The 14,978-nt window shown below is 40.0% G+C and overlaps 1 protein-coding gene across 1 annotated transcript; it reads right to left on the bottom strand.

Moving 5' to 3' along the window:
* Positions 1-2,123: 2,123 nt before the first annotated feature.
* LOC104950392 (collagen alpha-3(VI) chain-like) lies at positions 2,124-14,762 on the bottom strand. The gene is made up of 12 exons (XM_010776913.1): positions 14,637-14,762; positions 11,924-12,515; positions 10,126-10,761; positions 9,457-10,044; positions 8,740-9,345; positions 6,463-7,065; positions 5,698-6,300; positions 4,938-5,531; positions 4,186-4,770; positions 3,431-4,033; positions 2,674-3,261; positions 2,124-2,569 (listed from the first exon to the last, which is right to left on the bottom strand). The coding sequence occupies exons 1-12, from the start codon at positions 14,721-14,723 to the stop codon at positions 2,124-2,126; spliced, it is 6,531 nt and encodes a 2,176-aa protein (XP_010775215.1). The 5' UTR covers positions 14,724-14,762.
* Positions 14,763-14,978: the final 216 nt, after the last annotated feature.

The raw sequence follows: 14,978 nt of genomic DNA, 5'->3' as shown, positions 1-14,978 counted from the left end.
ATGTATGTTTTGAGTGTGTGAGGACCCCAGGAAGAATAGCCAATGCTCATGCTAGTGCTAATGGGGATCCTAATAAAGACAAAAAAGACATCAGACGAGTCCTTCGGTGGGCGGGAAAAAAAACGTGTTCGTCAGAATCGTCACTTCCTGTACTGATAGTGGAGGTGTCCTGAGAGTGGAGGTCTGCAGGCAGACCCCTCTCATGACCTGATCCACCCTCACATCACAAACCGGGCCCTGAGGTCCTCTGAGCAAGGCCTCCTAAGGGTGCCCCGAACCAGGCTAAAGACTAAGGGGGACCGTGCCTTTGAGGCGGTGGCCCCTAGGCTTTGAGAAGGCTTTTATACGTATAAATAAAGTGTTACTTACTTACACAGTTCAATTCTACTTTATAATACTTACATCATTTTTTTGCAACCTTTTGAAATGTACTTGAGAATTCATCTGTATAAACTCTGCTTTCTGCCCTCTGACTGACTGACTGAGACTTTGCGTCCCGATGCTACCATTAGCCCCGCTGAGTCAGTGCTAATAGCATTAGTTGTATTGTTAAGGTACAGCAAAGAATATCCTTTCATTTGAGCTCACTTTTAACTGTTTATCTATTACGTCTTTGGATTACCACCGGATTAGGAAACGACCGACAGGTGTGTTCAAAGATCAAGTTGTCCCTTGTGTGTGTGTGGTACATGCTAAAAAGTGCTTTAAAGGGTCGCAAATACTCAACCCAGTCTCACAAGAAATGGTGTAATATCTACGTTTCTCCACAGGGCGAAACGTGCTATATCCACACATAACCTCTCAAGACGTGACATTGATACAATATTTTGTAAAAGAAAACATGGAGCTCAAATCATCTTGGTAATATCTATCAAACTATGGATCACACATCCACTGGACGTAGATTCGGAAAGTAAAATATAAACTTCTCGCTAGAAATGTAATCAAAAAGCATTTTAACGCCAAACTATCCGACAATTTAGGGTTTTCCACTCAAAACAAATCGGGTGTCCGCAATGTTTTTTTATCTCATGCTGGGAAAGTGTGCGACCACGTGACGTGGACACCGGTCATTAGAAATGAAGAGGAACACATATTGTATCCATGTCACGTCTTGAGAGGGTTATTTGTGAATATACTACGTTTTGCCCCGTGGACCAACGTGGCTATTACTAGATTTTTTGTGAGACTGGGTTGAAAAGTACTTTGGTTTGGTTTCAGCGGGTCCCACTGATGTGTCGGTGTAGAATGGAAGAGCGAACAGATCCACACAGAGCTCTTATTGAGAGCTGATGTGCTCACGGCATCTATCGAAACGGCCGTCCGTCCTGGGAGAGGGATCCCTCCTCTGTTGCTCTCCCTGAGGTTTCTCCATGTTCCCCTTTAAACTGTGGGGTTTCTCTGGAAGACGATGTGAGGGTCTAAGGACAGAGGGTCTGAGGACAGAGGGTCCAAGGACAGAGGGTCTGAGGACAGGGGGTCTGAGGACAGAGGGTCTAAGGACAGAGGGTGTTGTATTGTCATACTGATATTCTGTACACACTGTGAAGTCCACTGAGACAAATGTAACATTTGTGATATTGGGCTAAATAAATAAACATTGATTGATTGATTGATTGATTGAGTGATTGATTCATTTAGCGATTGATTGATTGATTGATTGATTAATTAATTGGTTGATTGATTGATTGAGTGATTGATTGATTTATTGATTGATTGATTGATTGATACTGACTCCTCAGTCAGTGGCGTCATGTCTGAACGCGCTTGTTGTGAGACGTATTGAAGGAAAGCTAAATGAAACGTAATATAAAATAAGAAGTGATGCATCTAGCTGCTAAAATAGGGAAGCATTCCTGCACACAGGAAACAAGCACGGAGTTATATTCTGTGAGAGCAGGAGCACTCCATGACTCCACACACACATATCAGCAGAAATGATGGAAAACGATATATTTATAAGTGTTTCTCATCAAATAAATGCTAAGAACTGTTTAAGCTGATTTACCTGCAGGGGTCAGGATGTGTCAGCTGTATCTCTCAACGGTGAAGTGTGCAGCTTTAACAGAAGGAATGCTTTATGCTCTGTATCAACAGGAGCACTCCATGACTCCACAGACACATCAGCACTTTATCTCCATTTCTTTAGGGTCAGCGTATTTTGTTCCAATGGTTAATATTGTGACATGGGGCAAATCCACACTGTCATTTGATGGCCCACCACTTAAAACAACACGAGTTTGTAGCACGGTGTATCTGCTACCTGAGGCAGTTGTGAATCCATTTTCTTTAACATATGTGAGAGCTGCACCCATTTTCAGAGGTGTTCCACCTGAGGGCCTTCTGACAGCTGTCAGGGCAGCTTCCTTCTTCATAAAGGAATTTAAAAACAAATTGGCTCGTGCCACATTGCTGAATTGAATAACAGCAACTCTGTCTTCATTTGGTCCAATGTTTAACTTTTCTATTACTTTGTACAGGAAATCTTGAATTGCTGAAAATCCATTGCTGGTGTTATCAGATCCATCCAAAAGAAAAACTATGTCTCTTCCATTTTCAATATGTTTGTCTGTTAACAAAAGTTGAGTTGAAGTATGTTAATCACAATCATTATATATGTATCACCAACGGAAGATTTGTTTGAATACATTTTCAAATAATCGAAATTCTTACCTGCTTTAGTTTCATCCTCAGCCCCCATTTGAGTGAGATGACTCATTAAACTTTGTTGAATACGAGGGAGATTTACAAAGTCAGGGACTGAGTAGGCATAATTTGGGTCAGCGGAAATGACTTGCATCTCAGCGGAATTTGTCATTCTTGATCCAATTGCAAATGTGACAACCCCTTCAGCCTTCAGCTTACTTGCAGGGCCTCGTGGAGAATCTCTAGACCTTCCACTAGCCAATATGACGAGTATGTGCTTGGTACCTTCCTGATGCTGACCTCCAGCCTTTGAAATAAAGACGTTATCCTTCACAAACTGCAATGCTGCTCCAATATACTGAGGTCTTCCACCTTTTGGTTTTAAACTTGCAACATGCTTAAGAACATCTTCTTTTGTTTTGTAGGTATTTAAATTGAAATTGAGTTCAGCATTGTTGCTATACTGCACAACAGCTACTTTATCTTTTCCTTGGTCCAGGTCTAAGCCGTCAACAATCTTTGCAACAAATTCACGTAAAGCAGGGAATCGACTCCTGACATCATCAGATCCATCAATGAGAAAGACAATATTTCTCCTTATACTGGTGCTTGAACCTAGAAAAGTCCAGAGTCATATAAGTCGGTTAACAAAAGAAATCTGAAAACTGTGGATGAAAGTAAAATACATGCAGTATACAGGGTTTGAATTGCTGTACATTATAAAGATAGTGTTCCATGTATCTATTAATTAAAGATAAAGTAAAGAAAAATCAATCTCACTCACCTACACCAGGGCTGTCAGTATCTTTATGAGATGCAATGTCTGACAGCAACTGTTCTCTCACAAGAGGAAAGTCAGAAATGCCCTTGATTAAATACTTCGCTTTAGGGCTGTGTGCTATTTGCTCCATCTCCGCTCTTTCTGCATCAATCATGCCAACACTGAAAATTACAATTCCAGTCTTTCTCATTCTTTCCACTGGACCTAAGACATCATCTTCTGACTTTCTCCCACTTAAGAGAATCAGTATCTGTGGAACTCCTTGCTGGGATCTGCTCCCAGGTGAAGCACTGAACACATTGTTCTTCACGTAATCAAGGGCCAGACCAGTATTCACACTGAACCCTCCTTTTAGTTTGACATTGCTCAAATGACCGATGACATCATCTTTAAGTGAGTGCGTGTTCAAGAAAAACTCAGAAGTGGGCTCTGTGCTGTACTGAGTCAGAGCCACTTGCACCTTGCTTGGCCCAATTTCTGTTTGCTTAACAAACTCTTTGACAAAATCAAAAATGTGTCTTTCACTTGCTCGCATTTCATCTGATCCATCAATAAGAAAAACAACATCGGCACTCAGCAGCTTTAACTTTGAAATTGTGGAAGTGTCTGAAATCGATAAAAACAAACATTTTACAAAACCAACATATTTACCTTAGACGGACATTTTTTTAGTATACCCATGGTATACAATCATACAACTTGTATGTCCATCTAGCAGATCTTCATGCAAAAATTATGGCTATTTCTCTAAAACTTACCAATTGCAGTTGGCATTTCTGTTGTTTCTTGAACACCCCTCAATGTGGCTTCTACAGATGTAGGTATGCTTTGCAGATTGTTAAAGTTTGTGACATGAAAATAATGTGCTGGAGTGAAAGAGATGGTTTGCATTTCCAATGTATCAGCATTCTTTGTTCCAATAGTAAAAGTATTTATGCCATTTTCTTTGAGTGATTGTGCTGGTCCTCTGACATCATCCCCTGACCTCCCACCACTAAAAACATACAAATATTGAGGGATTGATTCTGCACTTCTGCCTCCAACTGAGTCAGCAAAGACATTGTCTTTGACAAACTCAAGTGCTTTGCCAATGTTAAGAGGTCTGCCCAACTTATGTCTTATTGTTCTTATGGAATTGAGCACATCGTTCTTGGTTGAATAGGAATTCAGGTAGAAATTGGCTGTGGCATCACGGCTGAATTGAACAATAGCCACTTGGTCTCTGTTCTCATCAAGATTTAAACTTTCAACCATTTTTTCAACAAAGCCTTGTATCTCTTCAAAGCTGTTTCGTGAGTCATGTGATCCATCAATAAGAAATACTACATCTTTTTTCTCTGAATCTGCAACAAAGACAAAAGACTTAGAAACAAATATGAAGTTCACAGGTAATTTAAAACGCTTCAGTGAATATTTCAGTTATAGCAATAATCTCGAATCTATTTTAGCGCATTGCCTTATTATTTTTGCTAAAACGTTGTAGCCAAAAGATTTAAACATCACATCTTACCAAAACCTTTTGGGGAAGTGGTTTGCTCTGGACGTTGAGAAGCATCTCTTAACAATGACAACACATCCTGCTTAGCTGTCGGAAGTTCCTCGTAATCAGTAATAGAGACTGCATAATTGGGTTCATGAGAAATCGTTTGCAGCTGTAGGGTGTCAGCGTCAGTTGTTCCAATGGCAATTGTAATGACACCGGTGTCTTTCAGCATCCGGACCGGGGTCCTTATGTCATCCTCAGATCTTCCACCACTTAGTAGTATAAGTATCTGTGGAACTCCCTCAAGGAGTCTACTTCCTAATTCAGGAGTAAATACATGGTCCTTTACATACTGGAGAGCTGCTCCAATGTTGTGAGGATAACCTCCTTTGTGACTGAGGCCTCTTACTGCATCAAGAACATCATCCTGTGTTGAGTAACGTCTCAAGTCAAAATCAATCTCTGGCGCGTTACTGTACTGGAGCACAGCCACATGATCTCTGTTTGCATCAATATTCAGGTCTGCCACTATTCTCTGCACAAAATCTTTGATATCTGGGAATCTTCGCTGAGAATCATCAGAACCATCAAGCAAAAAAACAACATCTCTTCTGTTGGGATCTGCAATCATACAGGCAGTAAAACAAATGTTTGATGATGAAATGTGTGATGAAAAATGTTAAGTTCCTACAAGTATTAAGTTACCCCATGAATTAAGTTATATGCCAATCTGAAGTTGTGCACAAGGTTACAGCATAAAGTCATAACAGTCATTTTTTTTTCTTACCATATAATGTGTGTTTGATAGCAGAGGTTTCATTGTTCATGATTTCAGAAAATATTTGCTGTTCAATGTCTGACAGATTACTGGAGTCTGCTGCAAAGAAAGCATGACTGGCTTCCTGTGAAATAGACTGTATCTCAAGGGTATCTGCATTCTTTATTCCAACCACATATACCATCGCACCGAATCCTCTCAAGTTTTTTACAGCATTTCTGACATCATCACTGGATCGTCCGCCAGTTAAAAGAACCAAAATCTGAGGGACACCCTGTTGGTGCCTACTTCCAGAAGAGGCAGTGAAAACATTATCCTTGACGTACTGAAGGGCTGCACCAGAATTTAGGGGTCTGCCTCCTTTATGCCTCAGAATGCGCACATTGCCAGCAACATCCTTCTGTGTTTTGTGTGTGTTCAGAAAAAAATCAACAGAGGGTTCTCTGCTGTACTGCACCACTGAAACACGATCTTTGTTTTCATCCACATTGAATTTGTCAACCATTCTCTCAACAAAGCCAGTCATTGCCTTAAAGTCATTTTGCATTTCATCTGAACAATCCAGTAAAAATACAATATCGTGTTGAATGGACTCAGTTGGATCTGTAGAAACTTTAACAGACAGAAGGATGGTGCTCAATTAGTTAAATATGTATTATCATAGATAGATAGATAGATAGATAGATAGATAGATAGATAGATAGATAGATAGATAGATAGATTGATTGATTGATTGATTGATTGATTGATAGATAGATAGATCTTAAGCCTTACCTAATGCATTTTGTGGTTTTAGCCGTGACTGCTGTCGAGGCACTCTTTTCACAAATGCGGCAAGTTGTTGATAGATGCTCCCAATATCATCAAACCCGAGCACAGAGAAGGCATAGGAAGGGTTATGTGCAATCATTTGGAGCTCGATTATGTCTGAAGTTCTTGTTCCTACACAGAATGGAACAACTTTGTCCTGTTTTAGAGCCGCAGCAGCAATTGCAACATCATCTTGAGATCTTCCCCCACTCAACAAAATCAATATTTGAGGGACACCGTCCTGATGTCGACTTCCAGAAGAATCAGCAAAAGCATTTTTCCTCACGTAGTCAAGAGCCGCCCCAGTGTTAAGGGGTCTGCCTCCTTTGTGGTTCAACTGCTGGACTGCAGCAAGGACATTTAGTTTTTCATTGTAGGTGTTCAAACTGAAATGTGTCTGTGGATCCCTGCTATACTGGATCACAGACACACGGTCTTTGTTCTCACCAACACTGAGTGTTTCTACCACTTTTTGGACAAAGCTTTTCATAGCAGGGAAGCCATTCCGTGTGTCATCCGACCCATCAATTAGAAACACTATGTCTCTTTGAGGGGACTCTAATTCAACTAGAAAAAAATTGGAAAACCTTATTTAACAATTAGACATGTACTGCACAAGCAAAGATATATTATGGTGCAATAATTACACATTAGGTAGTTGGAGAGGTTATAACAGCTGGTATTTACTATGATAAGCAAGGTGATAGATCTAATCAAAAATGTATACAAATGGTAGATGAAGAATGTATTCAGATACTTGAAACCAACTACAAGATAAGAAAAATCATATTCCTCTTTCAGAAATGAAAGAAGTAAAAGTTTAAAAGAAAGATTTAAATATTCTCCAGCTCTAAATTAGTTGGTCAATGATGTGATATCATTGGCTCAAGGTAGAGCTTAAGAATAGAAAGAAGGGAGATGTTCTGATTGGCTGTCAAGAAAAGACTTGAAGGGAAAAAGGACGAGAGCCAATCAAGAAACAGTACTTCAAGGAAGTTGACTCGCCAGTGAAATCCAGTGAAAAAATGTTTGAGAAACATGAAACTGATCAGCTGACATTCTTCAGAAGGTGATGCAGTTTCATTGCAATTCAAACTATGGAAAATAAAGTGCACTAAACCAGCGGAAGGTCGCTTCAACTCTCAAATGCAAATATGGGACACGTCTTACCTATAACAGTGGGGGGCTCAATTTGTATTTCAGCCTTGACAAATGCAGAAATCTCCGGCTGAATAGACAAAAGTTCACCAAAGACAGGAAGGTTGAAAAGAAATCTGGAGGAGAAGGCAATTCTTTGAAGCTCCTCCAGCTTAGTGTTTTTCATTCCAATGGCGAAAGACAGAACACCGATTTGTTTTAGGTCTAATGCCGCTTGCGAGACATCGTCATTGGACTTGCCACCGGTCAGTAAAAATAGAATCTGAGGGACTCCCTCCAGGCGTCTGCTCCCGGATGAAGGTGTAAATACACGGTCTCGCACAAACTGTAGAGCATCTCCAGTGTTCCGAGGTCTTCCTCCTTTATGCCGGAGACTTCTGACAGCGTGGATTATTGCTTTCTTTGATCTGTGAGTTTTAAGGTTGAAGTAAACTGTGTTGTCATTACTATACTGTACGACCGACACCCGAATCTTATCTTCAGCAATTTCCAGGTCTTCCATCATTCTTCTGATGAACTCACGAATAGCTGGTAGGCCATTTCTGGACTCATCTGACCCATCAAGGAGAAACACTAAGTCCCTCTTATTGCTGCCTGTGTTAACAAGGTGATACATGGATAGAAAGAAAAATGATTCATCGATTGACGATCAAGATTTTCTAAGCCTCAAGTAGATTCATCAGCAAGAAAGAAGCTCAGAGGAATAAACTGAGCCCAGAAAGAAAGAAGAGCCACTGCTCTGAAAGTCTTAATTCAAGTTGCAAAGAACCATCTTTTTATCAGAAAGATGTATGATAGAATTTGCCAGTAACTTTTATGTCGACTTTTTGAAAGACATTTGAAAGAGTTTCACATTCTGGAAAAGCCTGAGAAATTAGCTTTTTCATAAAATGTCAGAAACGTGTCAGAAATTTGCCAAAACATTTGTAGTCGTTCATCATCTTTAAATTAGTAATTTGACTAAGAATTTAATTTAAATATTAATGATAGATATTAAGAGACAGTAAATCATTTTATTCTGAAGACAAAGAACATTATATCGTACACCAAATGTAGGCATGTAATTAAACATGGAATTCTTACCTAATAAATCAGAGATTCCAGTCATGGTTTCCCCAGTCTCTTTGGTTATGTTCAGTATAGCAGCAAGTTGTGATTGTGCTGAGGGCAACTCAGAGAAATCCGTGACTTTGTATGTGAAACCAGGTTTGTAGGCAATCATTTCCAACTCAGAAAGATTTGCATCTCCCACTCCAACCCCCACTGACACAATGTCATGCTCTTTAAGGGCAGACGCTGAGCTTCTCACATTATCACTGGATGGTTTTGTAATTAGAACAATCAAAATCTGGGGCACTCCTTCTAGTCTTCTACTGCCCGTGGAAGAAGTGAAGACACTGTGCCTCACAAACTGGAGAGCTCCCCCTATATTCAGGCGTCTCCCACCCTTGTGTCTTAACTTATCTATAGCATTTAGCATGTCATTCTTTGTCTTATGAGAATTCAGATAAAAGTTGACATCAGGGTTAGCAGCGAACTGAACCACAGACACTCTGTCATGGCTCTCACTGACAGACAGGCTCTCCACTATGCTCTTAACAAAGAGCTTTATCTCTGGGAATCCATTTCTTGTGTTATCAGAGCCATCCAGTAGGAACACAATATCTCTTTTTGCAGCATTGCTTTGTACTAAGACACAACAAATAATATTTAGTTATCCTGATAAAACATCAGTGGAAAATAATTTTTTCATACAGAAGATGTTGCATACAGAAGAACTCAGAAAAACATTTAGCTTACCTTGCTGTAGAACCAGGGTCAGCTCTTCCCTTGGAAGGCTCACGTAGTTGTTGAGCTTTTGTGGTACAGTGCTAAGCTCACTGAATTCCCTCAAATTGAAGGCAAAGGAAGGGTTGTGCGAAATGGCCGCAATCTGCCTCGGGTCTGCATCTCTAACACCAACACCAAATGGTACGACCCCGTCTGTTTTCAGCGCTCCTGCAGGATCCTTCACATTGTCCCTAGATCTGCCTCCAGTCAAAACGATGAGAAACTGAGGGACATTTTGTAAGGAACGGCTACCATGCCTTTCAGACAAGATGGTATCCTTCATGAATCTAAGAGCAGTTCCTGTGTTTAAGGTTCGTCCACCAGTCAGAGTCATTCCATTGACAGCTCTTATTACCTCATCTTTGGTTTGATACGTGTTAAGGTAGAACGTTGGTGTTGGACTCTCACTGTGTTGAACCACTGACACTCGCACTTTGTCAATCCCGATGTCAAGTGGTTCAATGACTTTAATGATAAAATCCCTGATGTATTCAAAATCTCCACGAACACTTTCTGTGCCATCAATGAGAAAGGCAACATCCCTTTCCCCTCCAGCAGCTGAGTGAAGAAAAAAATCAGTCAACTCTTTATGTATGTCGCAATTAATCATTTATATCAACAGAAAGATTAAAAACTCACCAGGTTCATCAGGGAATACGGATGTCACTGTATCTGTATCGCCAACAACTGTTATCAACTTTGACATGATTACTTCAGCTACAGCTGGTAAACTAGAGAAGCTTGTTTCATGGTAAGCCAAATCTGGAACAAAGGCAACATTCCTCATTAGCGCTTCATCTGCTTGCCCAGAGCTGACTGTGAAGGTCAAAACACCAGCCAAAGCCAATTTATCAGCTACAGATTTGACCTGATTCTGATCCTGGGCTGGACCACCGGTGATCAGAACCAACACCTGCTGGACTCCCTGCCTCCTGCGTGAGCCAGTTGATACCCTGAACATGTTTTCAAGGGCATAATTCATAGCAGCGCCTGTATTCAGAACTGAGCCTCCGGAGAGTCTGAGTTGAGAGATTTTATCCACAACATCTTGCCTGTTGCTGTGACTGTTCAGATAAAATTCAATTTTTGGACGGTCAGCAAACTGCAGGAGACCAATCTGGACTCTTTCAGGACCTACATCCAGCTGGTTGACCACGTTGATAATGAAGTCTCTCATGAAAGGAAAGTTACTGCTGCCAATGTAGGTTGAGCCATCCACAAGGAAGACAATGTCTCTGACCACTATTTGAGTGTGCACTGTTGTTATCTCCACCACTAAGAAAAAGCACAAAAACAAAACAAATGATCCTCTTTGTGATACCACTTACATATAGTTTCAGGCTTTTGAAAATGTAAAACAATTAGTGAAACACTAATAATTAAGACTTACAAAGCAATCCGTAACACCTTTATATTTTCATTCTGCTTATTGTTTGCGTACACAAGGCTAGCCGTACTCCACAGACCATACGTTTTTCCCCTAAACTTTGTTTTACCAAAAGGTGTTTGCTCTCGCCCATCCACTCCTCTCTCTTTCGCCCAACCAATATTCTGCTCACACACAGTATGCGGTTACTTGTGATTTATATTCAGTATCCCAATCAATCGTGTACAAGGTCAACAACTATTTTAACAATTTTTATATTTTCAAAACGCATTTGCTTTAAAATCATTTGAAAGGGGAGTGATGTTGTGATGTGGCATTTTAGGCAACTGAATGCTTCCATAACAAGATCAGTATCAAATGAAGTACTAAAAAAAGGTATCAAACTAAGTCATCCGTATTGCTTACATTTACACAGGTACAGTTATTTATTTTTTTAAACAATACTTATTTCTTTATGTAATAAAGTTGATTCTCTGCTGTTGATTTATGTGTAAGTATGAACTTGTTTTGAACATGTAAAACATGGTGCAATTTATCACTTAGTTACATTAACATTATTTACTCAAATTATGTTCAGCATTTCAACTTTCAACACATTTTGCGCAATTCTCAGGGCTATTAATGGTCAGAATCCATTCTTTGTGAATATGCCCATCAAAGTGGTACACTCATGGAAGGATTTTAAGCTTCATTACATCTGAAGCCAAAATAATTGCGTTAAAAAAATCCTGTTTCCTCCTCGTTCTCTTCAAAACATGGCCTTAAAATTGCTTACATCTAATTAATTTTTCATTTTTCATACCTTTTTTAGGTTTTCTGATCGCGGCTGAATTTGTTGACAAAATAACATTCTAAAATTTCCCATATGTATTGTCACACAACCAAAGGCAAGTAAGATTTAAATGGATTACTTTTATCATGCAGCATACTTTAACGTTCAAAGCATCTGCATTCATTGTGTCCACTTTTTTCAAGGTTGTACTTTAATATGTCAAATGTTATATTTCAAATGTACTTATTTTGTTCATTTAATTATTATTAAAAACGTACCTGGCTCTGTGGGTTGTTCAGTCACCACCACCCCAGCTAGAGTGGAGAGCGCATCAACTATGTCCTTTGGGTTGCGAATCAATTGCCGGAAGTCCCTCATATAGAATGCAACGCTGTCAGCAAAGGCTATCTGCTGCAGCTCCGGCACCTCTGCCGTTTTGGAGCCTGCAGCTAGAGTCAACACGCCCAGTCTCTGCAGGGCCAAAGCTGGTGCTTCCACACTGTCACTGGACTTTTTGCTGGTCATCAGCAGTAAAACCTGGGGTATCCCCTGGTTCATACGACTGCCCTTCTCAGGCCGCAGCATATTTGTCCGCACAAAGTCCAAGGCTGCTCCAATGTTAACGGTCTGTCCAGGTCTTGGTTTGATAGAGCTCAAAGCCGCAGTTAATTCCTCCCTGGACCCATAGGAGTTGAGATCCATCTCAAGTCGAGGGACATTGCCGAACTGGGCCACGCCCACTTGAACTTGATCTGGGCCAATCGGCATGATTTCCACAAACCGCTTGATGAATTCACGCACAGAATTGATGATCGTTGCACCCATTGTACTATCGATTAGGAAAATGATGTCTCTTTTTCCAACTGCCAGGTCATGATTCCTGACTTCTGGAAAAGAGTCCTTGCTGGTCAGCTTTTTTATTGTACGTTGGCACTTTGAGAAACGGCCAAATGCCATCTAGTTCCATTATTTTAGAGAAAAGTTTGTCATATGGCTGATAACTCCAACACCGGGCAACTAAAAAAATGTTAGATTGAGAAATAAAAAAATATGTATTTTTGACATGTAGGATTGTTAAGTTAATTATTAAATATAACTTTTATGAACATTTTTGATTATAACAAATTGCTAATGGACAAGAACCAAAATATCTATAAATGGTCAGAAATGGTTTGGAAGTCAGAACAAAATAAATTACTAATCGAAGGGTAGTTTTACAACCTAATGTCTAAAGGAGGAGGATATGTTCTGTGATGTGTCCCTTCTATTATCGCCATTGTATTCAGCCATCCCATGCAGACTCTTGTTATGGACCTCAGATAAAGTGACCAGTCATGACCCTGTGGCATATCCTTGGTGCCTACAAGTTTATAGTACTTGAGAATATTGTACATGATTTAATGTAAATTAGTTTACATTTGTATATAAGAGATGTTTTCAATTGATTTTATTAGGAATCATGTATGATTGTCAGTTTGGTTATTTATTGTTACATATTGCGTATCATTTATACCTAACACATATTCTCAAAGTACTTCTGTAGGTCAAGGATGAGTCCAAGCAGGTTCATCTCTGTTTAAAATACACAACATGAACATATCTTGCACAGATAGTCATTGTGACTGATAAAAACAAACATAAGGCAGGACACATAAGCAGTGGTGCATGGTTAGCTATTGTTAAAAGCTCATTGGTTGATTTTGAGATATGATGTCATCCTGGAGTCAATTTTCTTCAACGGTTTTTCTGGCCATCAAAAAGTCTGAGGTGTCAGTATTTAAATTTAAAAATTGTATTTCCTACTCTCTGTATTGTGTCCCTCAACCCAAAACTGTGTTGAATACAAAAAGGCTTTATCTGAAAAAAAGGTGTTTGATGCCAACACATAACATATAACATAAATATATACCAGGTTTTAAAGCACCTGGAAAGATGTTTCCCTTTGTTTATATATGTTTTTCTCAATCCATGCTCATTATGTCTTTGCACATGGCATATGTATCAGTTTACACTCCAGTTGAAGATGCTGTAGGAATATCAATCACATGCGGTTCTTATTGTGATTCTTAAAGCAGTAGGGACATATTAAGTGTGATAAGACAAAACAAGTGTTGTTAATTCCGCAGTTGGATGGTGAAAGGTTATTGTGGTTAAACATATTGATTGTGTTAATAATCAAATCCAGTCACGGCCACATATGCAGCAGCTTCGTCCTGCACATCTAGACATATTAGTAATGGTAGTGACACTGGTCCCATTTCATTACCTGTCCCTCCTCCAGCCAAGAGGGCCTCGCTTACCACAGGACCCCCCCCTGAGCGTTTCACCACGTCGCAAAGCCCTACTACTAAATCTGGAATTATATTTCGTAAAGTCATAAAAGTATCTATACTGAATACATGAGTGTCGTGGGGCTGGCTGCCCATCTCCCTGAGCTCAGAGTCAACCGCATCCTGAAATCCAACCGCCAACACCTCCACGCCGCAGCACCTGGGCCGGCTCCGCTACGTCATCCTGGGACAGGCCGTCTGTCAACACCACCACCAACTGGGCCGCACCATCGGCTGCGCGGCTGCCAGAAGCGCTGGTCAACTGTGTGTGGATCAGATAATCCAGGCCGAGGCCGGTCCGGGTGCCCCCCCCCACGGTACGGCATAGCCTTGACGTGTGCCAGGACTTCAAGTCTAAATGAAATTCTCTTTGAAACTATGGGTATTTGTAAATGTTGATAAGTATGTAAATGTAGCTTGTAAATATGTTGTATGATATCCTCTATTGTTTTATGTTGTTTTATGTTTCATGTGGAACCTATTTGCTTGATCAATATTTAGAAAACAACGCTCATAGTAAAGTGTTGTTAAAGACATTCATGGGTTTTTCTGAAGCAATTCATTTTGGAATATATGAACTGGTGCAGATTATTTAATTTTAGATGAGCAAACATGACAATGACCAAGCAGACAGATGATCTGACATGATTTACATGGACTTACCTTCCTGAGCCTCAAGGTTGGGGAGGAGTCCTGCAAACAGGACGCCCAGGAGGACACAGAGCGGGACCATCTGATGCCCCCTCATCTTCTAGCGCCTAAACAGCAAAGGGGACGCCTGGGAAATCAGAAGCAAACATGATATGAATCTTAAACAATAGCCACAAACACTTCCCCCTTTAAATTAGTCTGCTTTTGTAAATTATTATTATAATATCATTTTCACTGCTTTTTTTCAGCCCACGTTTATTTAGCATTATGAACTCAAACTGCTTTTAGCACTGTGTGATTAGTTAGAAGCAATCATACTTATTCAGAATGCTTTAAAACAAAAGATAACTTT

Source organism: Notothenia coriiceps, unplaced genomic scaffold (assembly GCF_000735185.1).
Source record: "Notothenia coriiceps isolate Sejong01 unplaced genomic scaffold, NC01 NC01_scaffold00017414, whole genome shotgun sequence".
Taxonomy (NCBI): Eukaryota; Metazoa; Chordata; class Actinopteri; order Perciformes; family Nototheniidae; genus Notothenia; species Notothenia coriiceps.
The sequence above is the reverse complement of the archived record's forward strand: the minus strand, read 5'-3'. Positions and strand labels throughout refer to the sequence as shown.